Here is a 27,987-nt window from a genome sequence, read left to right as displayed (position 1 = left end):
GAGTTTAGAGCAGCCTTTCAAATAACGCAAGCTAGCATCAACACAATTGTTGTTTACTTAGAGAAATGGAAGCAGATTAACAGCCTGCTAACTTTAGTGAGCGTAGTTGTGCCGGTTCTGCATATCACTGTTTGGACCACTGTGCTCAGATATTACTGTACCGTTTAGCCCCCCGGTCCGTCGTATCTGATTCACTGCTCGCCTTGTGATGGCGTGGCAGTAGCTGCCTCTTTGTGTACGGACTATGCACGGCAAACACGGATGTTACCCTTCTCACGTTGTCAAATCCACGACAAGGAACCAGAGACGGATACACACCATATAACAGTCTCCGCGGAGCCTGGGGCAGCCAGCTGACATCACTTCACCGTTTCTTTTCACTGGTGAGCAGCTGAACATGGATGATGAGCTGTTTGACCAGATTGTGTCCGTGTTTCACCACCTGGTGACATGGATCGCAGCTGGTGCCATGGTGTTTGGTGGGCTGGTGCCGTACATCCCCCAGTACAGAGACATCCGCCGGACCCAGAATGCAGAAGGGTTCTCCACATATGTGTGCCTGGTCCTCCTGGTGGCAAACATCCTACGGATACTCTTCAGGTAACAGTCTCCTTAGCAATTGTGTGTGTGTGTGTGTGTGTGTGTGTGTGTGTGTGTGTGTGTGTGTGTGTGTGTGTGTGTGTGTGTGTGTGTGTGTGTGTGTGTGTGTGTGTGTGTGTGTGTGTGTGTGTGTGTGTGTGTGTGTGTGTGTGTGTGTGTGTGTGTGTGTGTGTGTGTGTGTGTGTGTGTGTGTGTGTGTGTGTGTGTGTGACTGTAAAAAGTATGGAAAGTGTCATATAAATAAAGTTTGATTTGATTGAACAAATCATTCCCTGTGTGTTCATTCACATTGTATGGTGGCAAAACTCCATTCAAATATCTATCAATTTAATACTTCTTTGCTTATAAGCCAAAGTATATAAGTTATGGAACAAGAGTGAGGTTGTTTCTAGGATCAATGGGATATTTTTTTTAATTCGGCTCACAAGTGATAGTCTCACAAGCGTCCATTGCATTGCTGCCACCCACTGAAGTGGTGGATACAACTTGTGACCAACAGGTCCTCTCATACAAGCTACAGAATAACAGCTGCTGGTGGATAGGCTGTACTCTGGATTCAATTATGGGTTGTAATTATTCATAAAAGGTCTTAAATTGACAATTGCAATGCTGGAATACTACAGATACAGTAGGCATCATCGCATGTGTACCTGACTAACAGGAGCTCTAAAAACCACCAAACTGAGCAGTTTACACTGAACTAATGTTGGCTAATCTAATGTTGCAGGTATTTGAAAGAGGGAAAAATGCAATGGGATCTTTTTGGTATAATTTTTGTAGGGGTAAACACATTGATTTCTTCTAAAATATCTTCCTAGAGGTTAAACCATTTGACAAGCTGCTTTGTTGAGGCTGTCTTTGCCTCAGCACAGGTAGAAACAACTAGAAAATCAAGCAAAGCTTTGATTGTATTTCCTGCCTGCTACATGTTTCACAGTATGTTCACACATTCTTCCGTCTTTCTCAATCAGATTTGGGCGCTACTTCGAGACGCTGCTGCTGTGGCAGAGCATCATCATGATCGCCACCATGCTCATCATGCTGAACCTGTGCACCAACGTCCGCATGGCCACTGAACTCAACACCAAGAGACGCTCCTTTATAGGTCAGGAACCCTCTGCAGGGCCTCTTCACAGTGCAGATAAAGCTCAGTTATCTCGGTTTACTGTGCCAGAGCGAATGTGTTTTTGCGTTTAAGTGCCGCTTCAAATCTGCGAAAGAGCGAGTATGTAGGAGTGTGTGTGATCCGAGGTGAGAAAATGTGTGATTGGGATGCGTTTGTGTGTGAGAGTGTAAAAATATCTAAGAGCAAGCGAGAGTGAATGTGTGTAGGCAGGTGCATGTTTAAGTGTTTGAGAGGAAATTAGAATGTGTGAATGATGCATGAGAGTTTGTTAGGATAGTGTAAGCAGCTAACCTTACCTTCCAGTGTGATGCTAATGTTTGAATAATCCAGTTTAACTTGCTTTAAAACAACTACAAGTGAACCTTAACTTAAAAAACTACAATGATGACTGTTGCCTGTAGCATGATGTGCAGGTTATGTTCGTGAGGAGATTCAAAACAAATTCTAAAAAATCGGCCTTCTAAAGGAAAAATACCAGCTTCATACTGCACCTCAATACTTGGAATTTACAGTAACTGGTAACTGACTCAAATAAACACTGGTGTTGGATCCGTACGTGGTATCGGCTCATGCCCAAAGCCCAGAAATCTGTATCTGGACTGAAAAACTCTGATCGGTGCATCCCTATTTAGCTGTTTAAATTGATCGCATTCACCTGAAAAAGCATCAATCATGCAAAAAATATGTTTATTACAATTTTCAATTGGAAGACAAGCACATGTCTAAAAAGTTGATGGATGCGTTAGGTCCGTTATTATGAAGTTTAGAAGAGGAAATTATAGTTTAGAGATTTGCATTTTTTTAACTATTTAATTACTAATACTCCGTTACAAATAAGATATTAATAATAGATCCAAATCTAGCCGATCTTCATGTGCTCTTCAGCAGCAATTGAGACAAAGAAAAACAATCCAAAATGTCCCCAGTTTAAAGTCTTAGCGTCCTAGTGATTTGCAATAAAGTTAATCTCTGTCCTCTCCCTGACAGGAGATCTCTGTATCTGTAAAAAGAGGTCAAAGCTACAGCGTGTCTTTCTTTACAGCCTTCTAAAGTTATTCAGTACCCTACATAGGACACATTGGTTCCTGTTTTTATATGTACATCATTTTGCACACAAATGAACAAGAAGCAGCCCTCTGTGGTTTTAAGTCATGTGTTTTGTGTGACCCGTATCACATGTTGTATGCAGTGCTATGTGTTCATGCAGGATCGGATGCTTCAGCTATGCTCCCTGTCCCTGTGGCAGTCAGTCATGTTACCTTGAAGACACTCTAATACTGAGTGCTAATGTCCATACAGATGAATGAATGCAACTCTCAACTGGAATCCAGTACAAAAAAGACTAAAATACTGTAACTGTAGTCTCCATTCAAAATGAAATGCTATAGTTTGTGTGTTGTGTGCATTTGGCACAAACCAGTCATGAAGGCATACAATGTTGTTAGTGGGAAAATGACACAGCTAAAGAATTACAACTAAAGCCAGTAGCCAGTTAGCCTAGCATAAAGACAGAGCACGGGTAAAGAGCTAACCTTGCTCTGTCAGAAGCACCTATAAAACTCACTAATTATCTTGATTATTCCAGACAAAATGTTCAAAACTAAAACTGACAAGTTGTAGTTTTCCAAGGGTTTATGTGCAGGACTATTTCTTGGCAAGGAATAGGAACTTCTCAAAGTCAGTTTGAGGTTGCCAGGCAACCAGCGGAAGTGAATAAGTGTCCTAAACATTTTTCTTAATAACATCAAATAGTCATGGCTTAATAAGCAACAATCAAAGCTTAAGTTTGAAGAAAAAAGTCCAATAGAGTTGATCCTTCCTGATCTTATTTGTAAGATTTCGATTGATAAAATGTGTTTTCAGGGCCTTTTAAAAGTGCAAAGATTCCAAGGAAACACTGCCTGTGGGAACACTTTTGTGCTCTTTTGCACCAAATGATGGATTAGTTACAGAATATCACTGTAATCAGTAGTGATTCACACATTTGTATGCACATTTTCAAGTATTGCATCAGAAAAGCTGGTAATGAAAGAATTCGATAGAACGTCATCAATTCCGTTAAAAAAAAATTCCGCTCTCTCAAGCGGTATTTTATCTTTTGTTGAAAAAGAGTTGATGAACTAAATGGGAAGTGGAAACGGCTTTTCCGAATAAGTTCTGACATAGTGAACATTTAACTCGCGAGTGATCAGCTGTTTCCACTTGTCGCTGTCTTCCTGTATAATCCCAATAACCTTTGTTTGTCCCCAGACAGCATGAAACATGGCCAATACTCACTGACATTCAACAACAGTTAGAAAGTTGACAATTGAACCAAATTCCCGTAGACCTCTGTCCATGTTTCTGACATACATGGGTTAGATAGTTAAGGCGACTTGTTCCATGGTCGTGTCAAGATGGAAACCCACAATTTGCGGACGTCTCGTGCGGTGGTTAAGATAAGGCACTGACCTTGCATGTTAAAGCTCTGTGGTTGTTGGGAAGCAAGTCTCCTTAAGAGTTTTTACGAGTTTTCGCAAATAGGCTTTCCATCTGAACACAACCGTGTTTTGTTACCGGTTAGCATCCTCTACTTTTTCTATTCTGTTTATTGGCAGGTTACAGCCGTGTGTAGCCCATAGCGGCAACTTCTGATAAAACTACGCTGTAGCCTGGTTTATTCGCTCCAAACCAGTTGATGGAAGCGTACCTACATCACATTTCTTTTCGCAACATTACAAAAAATTGCTTAAAATCGCTGGAGAATTGAGTGGAAACACGGTATGTGATGTAACTAATCTGGGAATGAGATAATCAGTAGTGCCATGACCTGAAATGTCTGACCACCTGTCACACGATTACAAAGTCACGGCCAAGGTCCGTCACCTGACACATCACGGCTTAACTCAGACTCTGCTGATAAAATGAAGAAAACCAAGTTCTTCTTTTTTCTTTCCTTGTTTTTTTTTTATTTCTTATTTTTTGTCTGTAGCAACAGACAGTAAGGACGAGGAGATCAGAATCCCTAAGAGGCTCTTTCTGGGTATGTACAGAACTTTCTGCGTCTGCCATGAAACATCAGTTGTAGTTCATCTTCCTCTCCATCTTTGTGTCTCCCGCATGATGATCCAGTGTGGCTCTCCCTCCAGCCCAGCCAACGCTAACTGATGACTAACACCATTTACCACATGCCTGGAAGAAGCATGAGCCCATTTCACCCGCATGTAGTCCTGTTGTTGCATCCATGTTTGATTCCCAGAGCTTATTTACTGCCACTGCTCTGAATGTGCTGCTTTCAGTGCATGTTACACTTCACATCCTCAGTACAAATGAAGGATCAGCTTTCATTGAAAAACCTGTGTGGGTGTGATTTTTGCATGTATTGTGCTTAAATCTGTCATTGGCGTGAAATGACAGCTTAGAAAGAAATCAAGAGCTCATCTGGTTTGAACTCACGTAGACAAGTAATTAGTTATCAGTGATTTACAGTAGACTAACCTGTTGATAGTACAATTTTAACCCTTTCACCGACATCTTGTATTTTTTGCTTTTAGTTTTGCAGTTTGAAATGATTGTTTCATATTTGCTCTTAAACCAAATGTCTTTTTATGAGCTTTAAACCAGTGCATGCTTATTTTATCTGGCCCCAAAATGTGAATGTAAAGCATCTTTGATGTTGTCTTCTAACCAGCTTTCAAGCGTTCTTTGAACTACACTTCGTTTCACTTCAAAGGCCCCTTTTATAATGGATGTCAAAAATCTGTGGGTTGGGGTGTACCAAGTTGACCCAGTCACACGTTCAACAGAAGGAATGCTCCTCGTGTCTGCATAGACACATGTTGACATCACTCTTGCTGTGTAGCTATGTGTTTTATCCATCAAAAGTTTGACCGTTTTCAAAGAGTCAGTCTAATTTTTAGTTAGAGGAAAATCGGGTTCAAACCAAAAATCGGCTGGTGCCTAATTTAATGATAAAGCTGGTGATATTCTACATTTTTCTTATTGTCACAAATCCATTGAAAAGAACAAAACCAACAATGAACTGACCCTACTAAGATGTTTTGCCTGTTTTTCCAAAGCCTGATGTATTTCCTCCGTGCCGTTGAGCTAGCCTGGAAACCAGACATACGTGGGTAGACTGTAATGAGCATGAACTTAGCTAAGCATAGAGGAGTGCCGATGAGGCATTTTAAAAACAACCAAGATGGCTGCAGCTCATATGGAACTTTCTGTTCAAGTATTATTTTCAATTTCTGACTACACCCTCACAGCTCATCTCTGCATGCTGCATTCTGTTTACACTCGTCCGTCGCTCAGCGCTGCATCACATGTGTGGTTGCTCTGATTGGTTGTAGGTCTATCCAATTGCGTCCAGAGGTATTTTGGTCGTTGAACACCCCATGGAAATCGACTGACAGGTTCCAGACGCACTCTGATTTCCGATTCGATCCGGCGATGTCAGGCTATCATAGAGCTCCACTGTTGTCCAAGAACTGTTAAAGACACATCACTGAGCCACACTGTTGCACTGGGGGACACATTCATTACCATGAAGTAAATACTCAATAGAGCATGTGTCTACATCCGCCGCTGAAAATAGTCCTCAAAAACTCCACTTTTTCCTTCTGCTTGAGTTTGCTGATAATAACAGTTCAGCGCTGGTTTTAGGAAACTAATTAAAAAAAACAAAAAACAAACAAGCAAGTGTATATTTGTAACTCATTTTTAAAGACCTATATCAGTAGGAACAAATGGGCTTGAGACTTAGTGACAGTAGACATGAGAGAAATGGAAAAGTGTCTTGAGAGAGAGAAACTCATTGTTGGTTTTGGTATTTTTAATTTGTTCACAGTAAGAAAATAAAGAGTAAATAAAGTATCACCTGACATCACGTTTAATAGCAACTTCACATTTAGTGGCCTAGTCACATGGGCTGCCCAAGTAAAACCAAGCAGAACAGAGTTATATTATAATGTTTGAATGCTAATATACAGTAGTGTTCAGTTTAAACATGGAGACAACATGGAGAGAACTTGTAAATCTACACACAAAATCCCCATATAGAACCCTTTTCACACAAATTTCCATGGTCATAGGAACTAATCCACAGAGCCATTTTTGGCATGTCAAAATGGCAACAAATTGCAACCTTGGCTTGTGTGTTGGTTTCTGTTTGTGTTAGAGCCCTTGCCAGGCCTCCAGACTTAACTTAAATCACAATGAGCACTGAGGCTCCCAAATGAAAATTTTAGGAGCGCAACCAGAAATTTTCGGAGCACACGTGGTAAATCAATAATAGATGCAGAAATTACAGTGTCACATTTTTATTGTGCTCTTTTGAAGATGCAACATAGAAGGTAAACTGACAGCACCATCGTTATCATGACACTACAATATTAGAAAACTATACCATACATTCAGAATAAGTGGTGTGACGAGACTATTTGGCACAATATCAATCAAATTCTGATATTAATTATTATTAAGATATTAAAATGCACATGTGTATACTATGGGGGGCTGATTGAGGCCCCGGACATCACCCATTCATTCTTTCATCCATTCCATTTTCACTGTTCTCCAATCTCTATGTGCCACAGCATTTTGTATGTGCCCCTTGTATGTGCTGTGTCTGAAGATATGGAGCCCTAAATTCTCTTCCAGCCAAAGACGTCTTTTTCAGAGGCAAAACATTCTACTGTCACACAATGTAATGCACAAAGTAGGCAAAGCTTCTTTTTGTTAAAATGTAAGTGACGGTGGCATTCTAAATTTGCACTTCGATGTCTGATGATGCACGTGTTGCATTATATCCTGTTGTATAAAACTAAAACATATATTGATTTCTTCTGTTCTAAAAAACAACTTCAAAGATCAGTTTATAGTGCACACTGTATACAGTAAGTATACACTATGGAATTAGTACAAAGTATTAGTGAAGAAAAGATGGACGTTCCTGGTACGGACACTAGATGGCAGTAAGAAACAATATTTGTATGATTTGAAAAAGCACAGAGTACACTTTGCTCAGCAGGTTGTAATATATAACAAATTCTCCTCTTGGGACGGACCCGTGCACATTACATGTCTCGGCAGTGAAGTGCAGTTTTGTTGGAACATCATAAGGAAAGCAGGTACAAAACATTAGACTTAGTTTTCACAAACACCGTGCTTCCACCTGTGGTTCACTCTGTTTTGGCATCAGAGGAGGAGGAGGATATTTCCTTGTCTTCAGTGCCCAGATGTTGTGCCGCTGGCTCAGTTTTGCCCACTTGTTGAAGCTGGCATTGCGGAGCCTCTGTGAATGGACATCGATCAGTGAACTGTGCCAAGCATCATTAGAGCTTACTGAAAGCTGTGTTCTTTCTTTGATCGCAGCTTTGCTGGCCTGAGCCTGCTCATTGAACTGTTTGTGGAAATATCAAGGGTAGGCACGTTGTAGTCTACTATTGATAGAAGCAAAACGCCCCAGGCAGAGGGAGGAAGAAGTGAAGCAGAGCTGTGGACTGGTTAGATATGCAACATCACTTAGAGGGCCTGAAGCAGCTGTGGTCAGTGTCAGTGCCGTTAGATGGATAAAGGCTCAAAGATGCAGCAATGGAAAGGCAAATGATAGTTAACAGTATAACATATAGCACCAATGGTGTCAGTGTGCAGCTGTTAGGTGGAACAGCTTCATATTCTAGCTTTGTGCAGTGCCTCACCATAGTGTTGTCTAGTCAGCAGGACACATCGTCAACCTTTTATGTTTTTCTTGTTTCAGTTTGTTCTCTTTGTGTTGTCTGAACCTTCATCATAGCACATATTTGTTCTCATAGCAGCACAGCATCACTTTCATCAAACAGCAGGACATCTGTACTCAAAGAAAAACCCAGAGCAGCTGACTTTTAATAGAACTTCCCATGATGCTGTATACGTATGGCTTTCTGTGAATGCTTTTGTACTTGATAATGTGTAATTTGGTAGCTGAGATCATGTCGGATGGCTCAGTTACATGATGATGGGTTGAAAAGGCCGCCTGTGGTGAACCACATCTGTGCTGTACAGTATGTCCTCTGTCGTAGGCTGTGTAGTTTGATTTTTAGATGAGAGAACTCCTGGTGTTATAGAAGCTCAGTGTTTTTTATATGGAAGACTGCCTGCTGGAATCCTTTAAGGAGATTAAAAGATCAGATCATTTGGCTGTGTCAGGATCAGAAAGGCTGGTGATCACTCAGGTGGAGGTAAAAGGGTTTGGAAGGGAAAAAAAGTAGGATGGAATATTTGTAAAAAAGTTTTGCCAGAGGGGAAAGTTTCACTTTGTCAAATGTGTGCCACAGTCAAGCTTTTTACTTTTGAGGAAATCCTGATTGGATTTTTCAAAATCCTCAGCAGCATAAATTTGTTTGTCAGCGAGCAAACAGAGCTCTGCTCCGAGACTGAAAATCATGTTTGCAAACTTTGAGGCGTCTGTGATTTCAGACTTCGGGTTAGCTTGTCTGTTTGTCCCCAAGTGGCAACAGCTCTGTCTGTCGGCACCACATCCTCATTTACACTCAGCTAAATGTCGATATTTCAGCCAGTAATAGAGTTGTTCCGATGCCAGTATTGGGAATACCTCCAATGCTGCCTAGAATGCTGGTGTGGCAATCATTATCTTGCATGTCATGGCATAATATAGCATATCATTACAGCAAAATCTTCCATTAACCAGACCTGAAGACAGGGCATAGCAGGTGCAAGTGATGCACAAATCATCCTTTCATTGTAAATTTGCCCCAGAGTGCAGTTGTGAACACAGAGGTGTCAATGGTATTCAAATTCATTACTCAAGTAGAAGTATAGATACTAGGGTTTAAAAATACCTCCCTAGAAGTAGCAACTCAAACTTTTTAAAAAGTGTAAAAGTACTGGTTTCAAAACTACTTAAAGTATAAAAGTAATGTGAGGGGAAAAAATGCCACTAAGGACAAATGCTTAGGCCATGCCACAGGGACCTATAGTGCACTGCCCCACCTACCACAAAAAATACTTTTTCTAAAGGCATAACAACATAAAAAATACAGTGGTAACATGGGCATCACATTATTACTCCCATGTTTTTATTAGGGCTCTGACTATTATAATTACTGCTAGCATAACTGAACATACCTAAGGTGGATGGGGAAACGGGAGAGTTAGCTAGGCTGTCAAAAACGGTTTTCATCTGAATGTTATTCATCTTAGATGTTTTGAGAGGCTACTCGTGTCCCTTTAAATGCAAAACCTTTGTTGCACCTATTAGCATTACTTTTTGCGTCAGTATTTCTCCCGACCATCTCTCTAGCGCCGTGTGTGAGAGAGTGACGAGACAGGTGGTGAGCGAGACCCCGCCCAGCCCCCTGTACAGGAGTACGGGGCTCTGACAGACACAGGGTCTGTTCAGGAGGATTGCGCGCACTGTTAAGCAGAACCAATAACGTCAGAGCCTGTCGATGCTACGGTATTTCAATATCTTACCCCGGGGCAAATTAAGGACTAGGTTTTGGTACCCATACCTAGTAACGATGCTATTTTTAAAATGTAAGGAGTAGAAAGTACAGATAATTGCAAATGTAACAAGTAGAAGTAAAAAGTCTTCTGAAAAATAATTACTCATATTACCCCAAATTTGAAAGTATTTGTACTTTGTTACTTGACACCTCTGGTTGTGAACAAGCTAAGTCTCTAATGAGCAGAGCAAATAACAACTGGTTGGAACTCTCACTGGAATAGCAGCCACAAACTGGTTGAAGCATGCTCAAAAATACATCAGGAAGGAAGAATTTCCTAGAATCTACAGTTACCTTGAATATGTCACGATGATTGAGTGGTCTTGTGCCACAGAGATGTTTGCCTAACGATGTTACAGAGGTACATTGCAATACAAGAGATTTCCATTTCTTTCTATTGTTTGGTCATGGCTCATTGCTCATTCTAGTCCAACTGGGGTTTGTAGCTGTAGCTTCATTGGGTTTGTCGGCTTAGAATTAATCACTATGTCCTGTAGGTGCAGTTATCCTCTCCCTAAGGACGGGTAGAGGTCTGGCCTCTTTGGAGTCCAGGTTGGTAGTACAGAAAACTTGCTGTTCCTCGGCTCGGCAGTGAAAGCCCATTAGTCATTGTGAAAAAGCTCCCTGTCCAGATTTCAGAAAATGAAGCTCGTTCAAACCTGAGCTTCAATTTCTGTCATAATAAGGTCCCTGCTTCTCCAACGGGTGCCTTTTGGCCATTATTGCCCGGGCCTTACTGAAGCTGGCAGGAAACAGTTGGTTAACAGGCGACTGAAATCTCCAACACTGACCCGTGCCTTCCTACACATGTACCACAACTCTGTGGGACTTCCAACCGAGCTGCGCACAAGACGTTTGGCCACCGCACGGAGGCTATTGTATGCAGCTCCCGTCTGTTCCCACACAGTGCTACTGCGACTGCCACACAGCACAGGGATTAAAGAGGGGGAGGAGAGTGCCCCGAGGGTACACAAGTTGCACAGCAAGAGAGGTTGTATGGCTGAGAAAAAGTTCCTGGGTAAATGTCCCTTAGCGGTCAGTGTGGAATGGCGTGACGCTCTGATCTAACTACAAGGTATTGTTTTTCCCTTTTCTGCTGCTCCGAATTGTAGGCAGATTTGCGTGCATCTTCAAAGTGTGTACACACAGGGATTAAGGGATGATGACAGCACAGCACTATGAATCACTAAAACATGAGCTGCGAGATGAGGACCTCACAAATAATTGAAAAGCATGTCATAATCATAATGTTGCCCTTTTTTTAAGTGTTCAGAAGAAATGTGTTGTGTGCTCTTTGCTGAATCTCTGGCCACCAAATTAAGTTGCAAAATGGAAAACATATCTTATTTTCACCTCAGAGGAAATACACACTCCTCCACTGCCCGGGCCCTGACAACAGAGACTGGGGGGAGGCAGGGACCTAAGAAAGTTCTTCTTTTTATTTTAAAAACTGACATGGAAATCGTGTAGATAAAGAGCTTGTGCATGTGCAGTCTTTGCAATTATGTCCTCTCATTGGCATAATTCAAGTCATTTGTTGGTATTTGCTCATTTTAGAACAAATAAAAAAAGTCTCATGAAGTTTGAGGTGATGCAACAATGTTACATTTTTGTGGAACTGCATTCCAAAGCCATAATTATGCTTAATAACAGGACACATGCCTCTCTTCCAGGTTGTGCCTGGTTATTTTCAGTGTTGCAATAGGTGTGTGAAAGGGGCTCAAGTGAAAATGCGTCTGACACGGACAATCTCCTACTGTGTGCTACATGTGTGAAAGGGCAAATTGGGAAAATGTTCCCACCGGATTCGCCCCATATTGTCGTGAGTTGATATGAGAAAACAGCTTATGTTAAAGCTAATCTGACACGTTTGACACTGTTAGGTCTCTTCGTCAGAGCTCTGCTTAGATGGAAGGAAGCAAAACCCTGTAAATGTTTCCACTGCTCTTCCCATTGGCTACTACTGTATGTGTTGCTGGGTTATACTATCCCAACTGGTGCCAGTAGTTTCACTTTGAACCATACACTAAATGTACTTTCTTCAAGCTGTGCGCGCCTTTAGCAGCCAGGTTGGTGCTGAACACTGCTCTATTGCACCTGATTGCTTCCCTCTGTGTTTGGCTGTTATCAGGCAGCGCCAGCCTGGTGCTAGTTGGCCCAGATTCACAGTCCGCTGCTGCCAGCAGGGCTCCACAGCTACACAAAGCATCTGCAGCTACAACACCTAAGAAATGAACACTGCTATACAGTACACATAACAGCTCTCAAAGAATATTCTTGGTGTTGATTATACTAAGAACAGAAACGCCTGCCCTCTTATAGCTTTTAGCTTGAGTTTTCTGCAACACTGCATTGTGGTGCCATCCTACATGGCTGCAAGGTTTGGCATGATGCATGCTGCTGTATGGAGCGTGTGGTGGGTCGACAGAAGGCAGTGGTCGACAGTGGTCGACAGTGGCCTGGTCTGAATTGCTCTTTGAGATTTATTCGGTTACATTTATGGGATTAGTTTAACGTGTTTGTCTGGAACCAGGCAGAATTGGATTGGCTCAATATTGCACGCATGCCCGCCTGCCATGTAGAAATGCCATCTAAATGTCAGAATCGTCACCATTAATTCTCTCATGAAACAACATGTCATTAAATCTAAAACTGAAATGTCATAAACGTTGGTCTTCTTTCACTTCTAATTTTATCAAGTCTTCAAAAGAATAGCAGGCTGGTTCAGTTTAGACATGATAAGCTTTGATGTCATCCCAAACAGTGTTTTGATATGTATTTTCTTTAAGCTTTATCTACTGTATACGGGGTTCTCTGCAGGCTTATATCGTACAGTAGGCCTCCTTAGAGTGCTTAGATGTGCTTCTTAGATAAAGAGAGTCTCATTTAAACGGGATTAAAAGAATGGGCTGGATTGCATTTGAGGCTTGTTGAAATCTCATTTAAGACACAGGAGTGGGGAAACAGGTTTGGCTCTCAGCCGTGATTCGATTTCCATTATAACTCTTTTAATGTCCTCTGCTACCACAGTAAAACAGCAGCTACACATGCACTTTTTCTCACAGGCCTCATACCATAAAGATGTGTTGATTGTATCTGTTCTCACATTAGCTGTAGTTAAATTATTACACAGCTTTGTTGTATATTTGATTCTGATTAGTCAGTTATGGAAAACAGGCCGCTGTCCTGCTTAGACTGGTCTCTATGGAACCAATTCTGATCATCACTTTTCGACAGCCAATTTTAAATCTGTAAAATCATTTTTAAATATGAATTTGAGGCAGTCAATATAGAGCAAGCCAGTGATTATTGCACATTAAACCTCTTCAGGTTGATTCAAGCCTACATCATCTTTTCAGGGTTCAATTCCCAATAATGGGCGGCTCACGCTACATTACCCCTTATATAGAACCTGTGGCTTATTGATTGCTTTGTGGCCTTGAGATATTGGCACAATATTACTATTGACTCTGTGGCTTACTGTAGGAGGCCGGTGTTGTTGTGCTCAGAATCTTTATCTAATAATTTCATTGGATAAGGAACGCACGCGAGAGGCACTGGAGCAGTAAACATTCCCACCCAGCCCATTACTACTGTGTCGACAATACTACAACCAGCGTCGCCCTTTCTCACAGAGTCTTCTCCCTCTAGAGCTGAAGTTAAAAAGCTTCTGTTTTGCAAGAATTTGTAATGAGAACAAGTCCAAATCATGCACAGTTCAGACAGCCTATTTATGGCAATGGCATATAGTGTTTTTCTCAATACAAGGACGGGATTGTGGGAGTGTTGTCAAAATTCCCAGCTCAAGTGTGAAGTCAGTTAAACAGTTTTTTGGGTTTTTTTTTTGCTTCCTTTTGTTAATTAAACGGCTCAAAAAAAGAAGGACAGGATTACTAAATATTTCTAATAATTATTTAGTTAATTATGCTGAAGATGTGACGGTAGTGGAATATTTGATTGCATAAAGTACAACTTTGTCACAACTGAACTAACCTGGAGTCTAAACCACAACTTGTGTATCATTAATGAGCAGAATGAGTTTCAGACACCATCAAACTTTGACTCTAAGGCAGCACCAACATGTGTCAGTATCGAAAGGCACCGATGTCGTATTAATGAGCTTTTCCTACAGAATGAATACAGAATATTGATCCATCATTATAAAACGGTCTGTACTAAGCATTTTTCTTAATTGTTTATGGCATTTTCTTGGTGTACTCATAAGACCGATTTAAAAAAAATCAAAGGTCAAAATTTAATGAATAGAGATTACTAGTAAGGTAGAATATGGCAAAGACCAATGCTTTGAATACATTACACAAATTCTTAAATCTTTACACTGGCTCCCAGTATGTCAGACAATTGATTTGAAAATACTGCTGCTCACCTATAAATCACTACATGGCTTAGGTCCAAAGTATACCCTTAAAATGCTTTCGCTGCACTAAGATCATCTGGGACCAGTCTGTTAATTGTTCCCAGAGTAAATAAGCAACTTTGAGTTTCTGAAAAACGCTACATAAATACAATTTATTATTCAATACAACGCATGGGAAAGCAGCATTTAGTTACTATGCAACAAATAGCTGGAATTAACTTCCTGAAAAATGTAACACTTCCAACTCTGACCACTTTTAAGACAAGACTAAAATGTTTGTTTGATTTGGCTTTCTGCTTGATCGTGACTATACGGAGTACGTTGCATTTTTATAACCTTTTTCAGCTACTTTCAACTTTTTTTATTTGGATTATTTTTTTAATTTTCATTTTATTCTGTAATTTCTTCACGTTTTCATGTGAAGAACACTGAGTCGGCCTCGTCTATGAAACGTGCAATATTAATGAAATTGCTTTGCCTTGAGATAATCAGATTTTTAGTACCCGGTATGGGGCAAGCTTCAAAAACACTGCAGCGTACGTTTTCCATGATGCAACTGAACGTATCGTTTTGATCCTTCATGCCTGGTAATTACACACATGCTTCAAACTATACCGTAGTTTGTAATGCAGGCTTTCTGTTTTAAATGTTTCCTAACCTAATCTGAGATAACCCAGATGATGGATTCAGGGTTATTTTGCCACACTTTAAAGAGCTCCCTCTGGAGCCAGAAAACACTTTACAACTGACTTTTTTCATCTCAATCAGGATCCTTTCTAGAACCGCTTTGCACATCAAGTAATGTTTCTGTTATTCTGCCATCATTGGCCAGCTGGTTGAGAATTGTACTTGTTAGAAAGTATTCAGTTCTTGGACTCATTTGGGATTTCCCTATGTTGTGCGCCTTTTTAGACTTTGACTGGAGCTACTTCTGGTTGTGGAGTCGCTTCGTGGACTATATGCAGTGCGTGCTGGCCTTCACGCTGATGGCGGCCTACATCACCTACCTCTTCTTGGACTCTGCGTTGTTCGTGGAGTCCCTGGGCTTCCTGGCCGTCTTCACTGAAGCAATGCTGGGAACGCCGCAGCTCTACTGCAACTATCAGAACAAGTCGACAGAGGGCATGAGGTATGGATTCAATACTGAACATTATGCATTGATCTACAGCTTTGATTCTCTGCTTGAACCCAATTGGTCCTGACGTCGCAGGAATTCCCCGTTGTTTTTTTCTCTGTTTGTTTCAGTTAAACAGGAATGCTAGTCACTGACAGCAGTTGCCTAGAACAGTCTCAGGACTTTCGACTCTTATTAATGAAGAAAAATGTTATACAATCTCTATTTAATATGACATGACAGTTTTGGTCTGAACTACAGCTCCTTTAGCTAAAAAGTCGGTACTAGAATTAATATATCAAAGCAAGTCATTTCATGTCATATTCTGATTGGTCGGTTTGTAGAAATGATTTGTTGTAGTAGTCACATTTTGAGAATTTGGTCTTGTGTGGTCGCTGTGTTCGGTCACCAAAGCTCCAAAAAGTGTGATCCAGGACCCCCGCTTTGCATTAAGGGGCCAAAGATTTCACCATGTTTCTCTCCAGATTGTCAACTCTCTCATCAATGAGCTCAGAATAACACAGTGTAAACACACTTTGAATGCTAGAAGGTTATTTACTGTCACTCTTTCTTTTCCCCCCCTCAACCATTTAGGCCTTTAGTATAATTTACCAACAGTCAGTCAGATGGAAATCCAAACAAAGCCTGTTGCATCCTTGATAAGTGATAATGTCTTTATCCTGATAAGTGCTGTATTATTTATGAGCGGCGCTTCTATCACAGGCAGCTCTGAGGGTGTTTTTACTGCAGCATACTTGTGACTAATGACTCCAGATTATTTTGTCTCGATTATGATCATTAACACTGACACATGCTTATTAAGTATTTCTGACACCTGTCGAACAGGAAGTAAGAACGGGGCCCCTGACAACTATTTGTTATGTTAAAATGACCATCGACCCTCTGAAGTTTGTCTGAAAATCAATGAGTTATTCTGCCTTGCTGTATCTACTGCTAATGTATCATTTTGGTTCATTAACGTTGATTTGCAACAAGTCCCAGGATGTAATTAGAGTTATTGATTTACAAAAATAGATTTTTGAAAGCATTAAAGATTCAAAATCTATTCTACTAGCCTTCTAAGCTGCAGCCAAGCCCTGGCAACTGCTTTTCAAAATAGTAAACACAATTTTAGCTGTATAGCACTTTTAAACGGTCAATGTAAAGCAATGGGACATAAATGGATTTAAAGAGAACTCAACACAGCCACAAGATTAAAAGCAGATCCAGGGTTGGAGGAATATGAAAAAGGGACATGTTGTAATAAAGTAATTGAAGATAAAACTGATAATGCATGTATTAAAAGACAGCGGGTTTGAGATTGTCGACAGAACTCACATGCCTGATAAAAAGCTCTCCCGTGGTGTGCGTCCTGCCTCAGAGCAGTGTGTTTCCCTTCTCTTTCTTTGCTGGTTGGCTTTTCTGCAGCAGACAGATAACAGAGCTCCAGCAGAACTGCCTGTCCACTTAACTGACCATGACAGCGCCCACGCTGGGCTTTCCATATACCCTCTCTGTCCCATGCCATTTCGTTTTCTTCATACCCACCCGACACCTTGCCTGCCACCCTCATTATTCATCAAGCTGTATGTGCTTATAGGAGGAATCAACCCTCGCTTACTCTCATGTAGCTAGTGTATCTGACTTTTTGGTTTCCATCACTTCTTCAGTCAAGTGTTGTCTATAGTTTCCCAGCATGCATTTCTACAAACCCCCAGACAATGTTTGTACACTTGCTTTTAGTCAGTGGAAATACAGTAAGTATCTATATAGCTGGTAGCAGTAGGGAATGATAATGGCTGCACCCTAAATTCAAAACACAGTTCCATGATGGATTTCCTCCTGTCTGATTGTTGAAGCCTGTAGAAAGGGCACTTTGATTCTGAAATGAGTGTTAAGAAAGAGCTTTAGAAAGAGTCCTACAATTTTCTGCTGTTAAACCCAGCAGGAAGTATCATTTTGTCACTCATGATGGGGATAAACTCGCCACCAAGCACCACAATGGATGCAGAGGTACAAGGCACATTGCCCAATAGCTGTTTTTTAGTCATGCACTGTGTTTTTCTTGTGGATCCTTAGCAATTACCAGTACAATTGCTTTGGCTCAGTTTTCACAACAAAGTTTCAATATGCACAAGTTGCAAAGAGTCAAACTGACTTGATAATATTCTTTCCTCAACCTTGGTTGCTTGATTTGGAGACAACTGCGGTAGCGTCAAGTGTGGTTTAATTCTACAGCAAACATACAGCCACTTTGTCAGAAACGCTATAGAAAAGCATCTAATGTATCTGTTCACAGTTGTACAGTGCTTCCCACCAAACTCACATTGTTTCAATAAAGAGGTAAGTCAAGAATAACAATGCCCCAAGTAGATTTCCACACTACAGCAGGACACAGTAAAGTTAGTTCTTCATGTTCTTTTACTCTCATGCAAAGGTGAAAAGATTTAGAGGTGGTTCATCTAGCCTTTTTCCTGTGGCTGCTGTACTTCACAATAAAAGTCACCCTGTTTCACCAGTTGAATGACTATAATGTAAAGCAGGATGTTGAGCTTTGATTAGCAGCAGCAAAACAGTTTGATGTGATATATAGAGTGAACAGTAATCATTGAGGCGGATATCAGTGAGATAAAACAGTGGACTGCTATGTAGAGGTGTAATAACAGACAACATATTCAGGCAGTGTGTAGTATAAAGTGTCATATATTTTCATCAGTTCTTTTTTCTCACCTGCAACATATTCGGCCAGCCATCAGCCGCTGCAGATAAAGCTGCCATAGGAGGCAGGCAGAGGACATTGTCATTTCCAGTTCTGTTTACTGTTTGTGTTCTCTCCTCCGTCTGTGCACAACCTGTTGAGTCTGGCAGGCTGTTGCTAGGTTACTTTACCTCAGCACTCCGTTCAAGGTGTGTGTGTGTGTGTGTGTGTGTGTGTGTGTGTGTGTGTGTGTGTGTGTGTGTGTGTGTGTGTGTGTGTGTGTGTGTGTGTGTGTGTGTGTGTGTGTGTGTGTGTGTGTGTGTGTGTGTGTGTGTGTGTGTGTGTGTGTGTGTGTGTGTGTGTGTGTGTGTGTGTGTGTGTGTGTGTGTGTGTGTGTGTGTGTGTGTGTGTGTGTGTGTGTGTGTGTGTGTGTGTGTGTGTGTGTGTTTTAACATGCACATTTTAAAAGCAAAACATTTTGCATTTGAAAATTGTAACCCTGAACTTCAGTGCAGGTTTGTGGTTAGGATTTGTTTATGCATGCACAAGTGAGGGTTATGGAATGAACGACTGTGTGTTTGTGTGGATGAATAAGTGCACTCAATCATTTCGCAGAGACAAAAGCCGAAAGCAGCTCGTTGTTAACGCCACTTCACCGAGCGCTGCTGTTCTGTTGCCGTAGTTACGGAGAAACAGGAAGAGAATGGGTTACGTTAGCTGTCCTCGTGAATGCCTCTATGTTTAGTTTTGCATTACAGTGTGAAACATAACGTCACCTACCTGATCAGTCTTTATAGTTTTGTTTGAGTAAACGTGTCAGTGGCGTTTTGTACGTTGCTTGTTACGGTAAACAGGAAGAGAGAGAGTCGCTCTTCCTGATAATATTTATCTCTAATCCATTTTCTAAATGAATCTATTTATCTTTGAAACCTGTTTGAGTAAACACACACACACACACACCCCTGTTAGTTTACCACACCAAATAGGCCTACCCCAGATATAATAAATTTTTTCGCAAAATTATAATATTTTTATTTATCCGCTTACTGGAATAATTGGTAGAATATTAGATTACAAAAAGATGCGGAAGCTGTAGCCCTAGTGGGATGTTCTCCATATGTATACACACAAGCATTCCGGTATGACACACTGTCAGACAGGCAGTGGCAGAGCAGTGTTGGATTATGAAATATGATCGAGTTCAAAGGGAGGGTGATGAATCTTGCGTTGGAGGCTTTAGTCCCATGAGGACACAGCCGAAGGTATTTGTGCAATGCTAATTGACCCCCAGGATCTTTGTAAACCTTACTGATTCAGATTGACACCACTAACTGCTCTTATACAATAATGGGTCCTTGGAGGTTAGCATTAATACCACTCATTTATTGTGTATGTGATGATGAGCAATATTCCCTGACCTATCTAACTCTTTATGTTTTGACCTATAATGCCATTTTACTACTCTTCCTAACCTTTTCTAACATTTCATTTGTGCAGTTTAAGACAACTGTGGCACATATGCCATACAAAAAAACATTAAACTATGAGCCTTCTCATTTCTAGTCAACAACCATCACCATTTTGCTGACGGAAATGATAATTGATGCTGACAGATTTATTCAGCTGTAACTAGCTAGCCAATTAAGGTTAGCTGATCTTAAATTTCATTTTAGAAACTTATCATCCTCCCTCGACAAAGATTTATGTTGAAGACGTATAAATAAAGAAAGTGCGTTGTTATTTGACTTCTCTTTGTAGCTAGTTAGTCCTTGTATTATAAGTATTATAAGGCAAATTTATATATGTAAATGTAACGGAACCCCCACAAACACAAAAGTTAGTTAATTATGCTTTATTGCTTGTATTTTAATTATTATATATATATATACATATATATATATATATATATATATATATATATATATATATATATTTTTTTTTTTTTTTTTTTTTTTTAAACAGTGTTGTTGGTTTTTTGTGGTAAATTACAAATGGTACTAGAGCCCACTTAATGTTTGAAACTTTCTAAAAATAAATTGCGCTATTTAGTTTCTATGACACTTCATCAATTCAGAAGGTGTGTTTCTGGCACTTGTAATTTGAGCTTGAAAAGGCTTTAAAAAAGACACCACTCTTCAAACTCCTGAGGTGGTGAGGTGCCTTTAGTACAGCCCCTTGTACACCACTTGAGCATGTGGAGAAATCCAAAGATTGACAGGAGACTGGTGGATGAGAGGTTTAGAGGATGTTCCAATGTGATATGCACTGTTAAACAATAACATATCATGATAAAAATAAATGTAATACCTAAGTATAGGTAAAGCAGATGACCTCATTGTTTATAAGAATGGTAGCCTTTTTCACACTCTCAACTTTGAATCTCCTGTAGTCTTAATACAATCATAAGTTAAGAGGAATTACTAATTCAGGATTCAAGAAGCTTTATTTATCCCAAGGGAAATTATTGTGAAACAGTTTCAATCCAAAGATGGGAAAGGATCAGAGTAACAATAAGCTAACATACATCAAAGCTGGTTTAACTAAGTACCATGGCAAAAACCCAACATGGTTTTGCTCTTTTTTTTTTTTAAATCCCCACAGCCATGTTACTAAACAAGAGACAAAGACATTCCAACAGTCTCAACATATGTGTGCTTTCTCTTCGTTTAGTGTAACTCTCTTTTAAACTTTACTTTTCACTCCTTCACCAGTTGCTAGTAGAATGAAGTAAAACTTCACCAACAGCACCCTCTTCCTTATTTGTGTCCATGAAGGATACCAGCGGTTTAGCACATCTACCCAAGGGCCCTGCCCTCTTTGCATACTCTGGTTTTCAAGCTGCACTCTAATGTAGTTATCAAGCACAACCAGCTCACATACATTCAGCCCCTGGCAGACCTCGAGTTTTACAGCTCATCCGAACCCTTGAGAAATGGAGAAAGAGGCACAGTGGATCTTTAAAGGTCCCATATTCTGCTCATTTTAGGGTTATATTTGTATTTTGGATTTCTACCTTAACATGTCTTCATGCTTTAATGTTTAAAATGTTCTGTCTGAAAGGCTACGTTTTAGCGTCTTCTGAATCTTCGCTCTCTGCGTCTCTGCATCATCAACAGAACTTTCTACCTATACAGTACAGTTGTGACATCACTAACTATACAGAAGTGCTGACGGCTCGTTTAAAGACAGTTTCTGAGACAGGCTCTGTGCTTTTCTCTGTGGATTGAGTGTCTGATTCTTTCATAGTATTTATATAGCACCCAGACTTACTTTACCACCTGAAACTGAAAATAAATCTCATTCACAATCTTACATTATGAGACTTTTACAAAGGACAATTGAAAACACAGTTAAACAAAAGTGTCGTGGCCCAATTTCTAATTCCTATTTTTATGTTGTTTTATTTACAGTGTAGATCGACATAAATTGTTTTGAATCTTTTGATCTGGTCTAAACTGGATATGGACCCATGTGAAACTATCTCAACCAGTGCTACTGTAAATACTTGAAGACAGATATTTTGTATGCGTGCGTGTGCGTGCGTGTGTGCGCGTGCGTCGAGGGAGTTCGGAATTTTTGTGTTAATGGTTATCAGGTTGCTGCTATTATTAGACGGTCCCCAGCTTGGAGAACCAGAGGTATGTGCTGATACTGACCAGCCTGCCATAAAACAAACCAAATACAACACACACAGACAAACAACGCAAGGAGATGGGACAGCCAACAGCAGCCTTATAAGGCTTGTGGTTTTGAACTGCATCCCGTTATGCTATGCCAGAGCCTTATTTAGCCTGCAGGCTGCTGTCCATACAGCCACGTGCTGGGATGAAACTGTATTGACTACCGATGCTGCCGGGCTGTCACCCCTGTGTAGCCAGGTGCATAGCAACAGAATCACTCCATCACAAAATGATCATTTTCTTACTGCCCAGACCCTGTGTATAAGTAAACTGAATGAGTTTGAGCAAAGGCACAGTAAGTGTCAATATTTGCACAATGATACATTTCCTTCAATATTCAGAGAACCGTGTGAAATGATAGAACATGGGACTATCAGGGGAACCCTTCACAATGCCGTTTTCCACTTTCATTTTTCCTTGCAGGTAGGAGTGTAAGAAAAAAATCCATATTCTTGAGTATGGCAGTTTTATGTTTTGTGATACAGCATCAATCTTAAAAACACAATTTTAATTAATACTTTACATGAAAAAGTTGCTAGACAGTTCATTTTGTGTCTTTTAAACCATGACCTTGATAGCAATGTCGTAATACATCTTCAGCCATTTGACTCTTCCACTCCAACATAACGACATATTTATGCTATGACCTTTTTCCTCAGATTAGATTTAAAAAAATTGCAATATATCGCCTTGCCTTCAGTATCACAATATTGCAGTATATTGAATCGTAACCCCTGTGTTAGAATACATATCATACCAGATTCTCGCCCATACAAAGCCCTACTTCAAGGAAAGTTCGCAAGTGTAGCCATATGTACGTTTCATCTATTTGTTCACTGCAGTTCTTTACCTTTTTGCATAATTTCTATCAATTTTTCTTCATTGTTTTTGTTCGTTTGAGGTTTGACTCGCGCTCTATTATGCGTCCCCTTATTCTGCAATGCTTTATTGGCACCCAACTGGAGGATTAAACTGTGTGGATGGAAACATTAATTGATGATTTTGTGAAAATTTGTGTAGGACATGCGCTACATTTAGATGACAACATGGCTATAGATAGATCACCATTTACAACAATTTCACTGATTTCAACAAAAACTTTTATTCTGTGAAAAAAACAGTGATTAAAATTAGAGAACAGTAACCGCTGTGTCAGAAGAGAAGATTTCAACAATGTTTTCTTCGGGCTATAGGATTCAAAAATGAACAGGAAGTGTAGAGGCCACAGCTTTGAATTCAATTCAATGACATTTTATTTATAGTGTCAAATCATAACAAAAGTTATATATATATAGAACTATATATATAGACCACACTCTATGACTTATTTAGGATTTACATAGACCAAACAATTCCCCAACGAAAACCTTCCCTATAACAGGCAGGAACGTCGGACAGACACAGCTCTGTGGAGGACAGACATCGGTCTGCACGGGTTGGGGACGAAGAAAAGGAGAGAGAAAGAGAGAAAAGACAAAGACATCTGTGCCCACAGGACATCACTAGTTTCTCACACTGCTCTGGTTTGATCTTGGTCCATTCTCTTCCACAGTTTGGTAACTGGGGTTGGTTTCTTAGAAAATATTCTAGTACAGCAGTGGTGTAGCTACAGCTGATGTTCTATTTGTGCACGAACTTTATGGGTGGGGCCGGTAGCCTACAACCCAGACCTGGTTGGCCCATAGTTCTTCTTCTCCTTTGTCAATATTGCAAAGTATTTCTTTTTACCCTGAAACAGTTCCAAAATACCTAGTGTTTTGCACTCATCTGGGCCTAAAATAGCCTACAAATAAATCAGTCTGTTTCTTTATGTGTTCAAATACAAACAATGCCAGTGCCTCTAAAGCTCACTGTAGAAATTGTCTGGTCCAGTGCAGCTCTACTTCTCCCCCACCGTCTATCATCTCAGACCTCAGTGTGCTTTCTATTCCTCCCTCCATATATATATATATATCATCAGAGAAGGTGAAAATAAGGAGCCAGACCCCCCGCGTTACCTCTTATTAGCGGAGGAATTGATCAAACACAAATCCTGCCTCTCTCATAAGATACACATCGCCACAACTCAGACAACAACCACGGGGGAACAGGTGGAGGGAAGAGAGGGTAGAAATGAGTGTGAAAGGAGGGTCTCTTTCCACAGAGCTAACAAGCTCTTTACTGAGAAAGGAGAGTGTGAGAACGGAAGGCAAGGGGGGAGGCAAATGCAAACAGGTATAGAGAGGCGAAGGAGGTGGTGGGAAGATGAATGGACAGGGAGAAAGAGAGAGAAGTGCTGTAGAGAGTGGGCTCGTGAAAAGAGAAGTATGTGAAAATTAAACCAAGAGGGGATATTCAGAGATGCTGCAGGGGAAGTGTCGTTAAAAGAATAAGGAAAGAATATGAGGTAAAGGTTTGCACAAATTGGCCTTAAAAATGAAAAGGGCTAAGGTGAAGCTAGAGGCATGAATAATGCAAGAGGGGATTTGGCCGCAAAGCTTCGCCCCGACGAGGCTGAAAGACAGGCGTACAGTTGGGGTTACACTCAGCTCTGCTGGGAGAGAGACACTAGATTACCTCTCATCCATCCTTTACATCTGCTAAGAGGCTTATAGGAAAGCGGGGAATCTGCTAACACAAAGACTCCTGTTTTCTTTATCATCATACCGCCATGTTTCACCTGCTGCAGTAATCAAAGCTCTGTTCCATGATTTGTTTATCACAGCATGTTCCCTCAGAGGATCCACAAGGATCAGGACACGTTAGAAAATTCAGTTATAAATTTACGGACAATACTTGACCCTGCTGCGGATTAATAGTTATGACCCTATTATGAGATTACAGCTGTGATTGATCTATGTCGCATCAGTGGAAGATTAAATTGAACACACATCATGATGTGGTGAAATATGTCATGAACATAAACCTCAACTGAGATGTTCATGACCCAAGAAACAGGCCTTCCATCACTTTTTCATTCATCTGTAAGTTCTTCTTAAAGGGTTAGTTCACTCAAATTACAAAACACTTACACACACGTGATATTGAACATCTCAGTTCAGAAGCAAGAGCATTTATCTACGGCAGCCTGCACTCGTCTGGAAAGGCTTTCCATAAGATTTTGGAATTTAGCTGCAGGAATTTGCTCCCATTCAGTGGTTGGACGCCAACGAGAGGTTGGGCCCTGATGTTGGGTGATAAGGTCTCGCTCACAGTCTGTGTTCCAGTTCATCCCGAAAGGTGTGGGGGTGGGATTGAGGTCAGGACTCTGAATAGGCCAGTCAAGGTCTTCCTCACAGAAACTGGGAAAAACATTTTTTTCTCATGGAGGAATTGTTGGTTCTCTGTAAATCTTGAATAAGTCACAGAGTGTATTCTATACCTACTCTATATGTAAAGTGAATTTAAATAGCCTTTGTTACGATTTGGCACTATAAAAAAAATATATAAAATTGAATTGACCTGAACCCCCAGTCAGGTCAATTCAATTTTATATATTTTTTATAGTGCCAAATCGTAACAAAGGCTATTTAAAGTGTTGCTGAAACAGGAAATGGTCTCTGCCAAATTGTCACCACAAAATTGGAGGCAAACTGTTGTCTAAAATACAATTGGGTAGTGAAAGGATTTTCCACTCTAGAGGAAGAGATGTCACTGATTGTTTACCACTCATGCAATATGCATTGGATTTGGGGGGGGGGGGGGGCGAGGGGGGGCCGAAAACCTCTTAGACATATCAAAACCCGGTCAAAGAAAACCCTTGCACAACGCTTTACATTTGCACTTGTGTCTGTGACTAAAACATCTCCTGCAAAGCATATTCAAATTGTGCTGACCAACCAAACCGACATGCCTGAGTGAAAGGATTTTAAATGTCTCAGCATGTGTTGGTATTGTTGCAGGCAGGTTGCTGAAGAGGCCTTTATGCAAAAGGGCGCATTGTAAACACAGTGCTGGCTCAGTCCTTTTCTCTGTCAGGATTGCCTACACGTACTGTATCCCTGCCTAAAGCATTAAGTAGTTCATGGAAAAAAAACAAAGCCCTGCAGAGGTGGAGAGGTGTACTGATGCTGTCATAAACTACTGTGGAAAAAAACACATATAGCCCATTAATGGAGCCTAAAAGGACTTTTTTTAGAGGCGATGTACCGTCATTTGCACAGCGGAGTTGTATATTGTGTACTTTTGGAGAGCATGACATGTTTCTAAAGTTGTGAGCTTGGACCCCAGGGCTTGGTTCTTTTCCTATGTTTCTTCGACTCTTGTTAGACTTCCTCTTCCATCTCATTAGTTAAGTTCACAGTGCTTCCCAGTCGCAGCGAGAGGACAATGATTACGCTTAAGCGAACTCTCTGCCTTCTCAAATCACATGGGTTCTCTTCTCCTGTCGCTTCGAAAAAAAATGTTTCTTTTACTGTAACTCATCCCCTGGATTGTCTCATGAGCACGCTCTATACAGTTTGTACCGGAAATGCTGTTGTGAGTTTTCTAGACAGAAACATGCCACAGGACGTAGAGTTGATGAGCAGCCTGCACCCTGAGAAGATTCATTATTTTCATTTCCTATGGTTGTTATTGTGGTGTGCTATTGCCTTCTTAATTGAACTGCTGCTGCATTTATCTGTCATTATATCTGTCATAATCTACATGGACGGCATCTAAAATTATATAACTACGGGGCGGCTGGTGGCTGAGCGGATAGAGCAGTTGCCCAAATGTAAAGAGGCTGAAGGTTGGCCGCCGGTTCGACTCAGATGTTTGGCTCTTTGCTAAATGCCCCCCCCCCCCCCCCCCCCCCCCTTTCTTACCCCATTTGCCCAAAAATAATCTTTAAAAAAAAATTTATACACGTACGCATTAACACAGCCAAAATGACCAAAATATAAAAAGCCAAAATGTCCGTAGTGATGCAAGGGTTAATAGTGGCAGTGAGTATGTGATGTGCTAAATTGTCAGTAACTGTTGAAAACAACACTGTCGTGAAAAAGTGGCAATATGAAATAAAATTTGACCTATTTTAAAACTGTCATTGGGGGAAAAGGCCATAAAATTGAAATTAAAAAGAAGCAATTTGTGATAAAGAAATCTAAAATGACTTTTTAAAAAAAAGAACTCCAGCTATTATTCTGAAAGTAAGAATGTAATAACATTTCATGATAATGAGTTGAGTGTTCATGAGTTTTGATACATTTTCTCCAGTCTCGTTTACTCATCCTCCCTTCTCTAACCCTCTCCTCCCAGTATCAAGATGGTGCTGATGTGGACCAGCGGAGACACCTTTAAAACGGGCTACTTCCTGCTCACCCAGGCTCCTGTGCAGTTCTGGACATGCGGCCTGCTGCAGGTCTTTGTGGACTTCACCATCCTGTTCCAGGTTTATTACTACAGCCGCTACCCACAGAAACCAGTATCCCACACCGTCTCCCACACCACCAGTGCCAAAGCCCTCTGAAAGCCTCTGCAAACTCTCTGAGGACATGTCAACACCAGTGACGAAGCATTTTTAGAGGCGCAGTGGACATGTATAAACATACATGAAAACCAAAGCACCTTGACATGATGCAGACTGCTAACCCTCACCCACAAGTATACATAAAGACACATAACACACCCATCAATAAGGCATGAACATACACAGACACTTGGTGGTGTCGGTGTCTGCAGCGATACCTAAAGGACACTCTCACAAACAAGCTCAACCTTTTTAGTTGTATTTATCCTACTGACTCTCTCTCAGTGCGGCAGTAAGCTTGTGTGTTGGAATGCAGACTTGGAGAATATACAGAATATATCCTTGAATCAACCTGTGCATGTGGAGATTATTATGCGCATACATGAATATATATACAGCCAATAACTGCACATGTATGCAATGAAAACCGTGCTCAAGGAGAGAGTGGACCAGCTTCTGCCGTCCACACAA

General features: G+C 40.7%; 1 protein-coding gene across 2 annotated transcripts; it reads left to right on the top strand.

Annotated features, from left to right (window-relative positions):
- Positions 1-73: 73 nt before the first annotated feature.
- Positions 74-27,910, top strand: slc66a2 (solute carrier family 66 member 2). 2 transcript variants are annotated; one of them, XM_083926048.1, is made up of 5 exons: positions 74-600; positions 1,572-1,705; positions 4,698-4,748; positions 15,506-15,722; positions 27,306-27,910. In XM_083926048.1, the coding sequence occupies exons 1-5, from the start codon at positions 398-400 to the stop codon at positions 27,514-27,516; spliced, it is 816 nt and encodes a 271-aa protein (XP_083782174.1). In that variant the 5' UTR covers positions 74-397; the 3' UTR covers positions 27,517-27,910. The 2 variants fall into 2 exon arrangements, with proteins under 2 accessions (XP_083782174.1, XP_083782175.1); XM_083926049.1 differs by lacking the exon at positions 4,698-4,748.
- The last annotated feature ends 77 nt before the right edge of the window (positions 27,911-27,987 follow it).

The sequence above is a fragment of the Echiichthys vipera genome, assembly GCF_963691815.1.
Source record: "Echiichthys vipera genome assembly, chromosome: 13".
NCBI classification, from domain to species: Eukaryota; Metazoa; Chordata; class Actinopteri; order Perciformes; family Trachinidae; genus Echiichthys; species Echiichthys vipera.
The sequence above is the reverse complement of the archived record's forward strand: the minus strand, read 5'-3'. Positions and strand labels throughout refer to the sequence as shown.

Excerpts from the sequence above, each read along its gene's own strand:
- slc66a2 (XM_083926048.1), top strand. The coding sequence starts at position 398 with ATGGATGATGAGCTGTTTGACCAGATTGTGTCCGTGTTTCACCACCTG. Across the intron at positions 601-1,571 it reads ATCCTACGGATACTCTTCAG|ATTTGGGCGCTACTTCGAGA; the intron begins GTAACAGTCTCC and ends TTTCTCAATCAG. Across the intron at positions 1,706-4,697 it reads CAAGAGACGCTCCTTTATAG|CAACAGACAGTAAGGACGAG; the intron begins GTCAGGAACCCT and ends TTTTGTCTGTAG.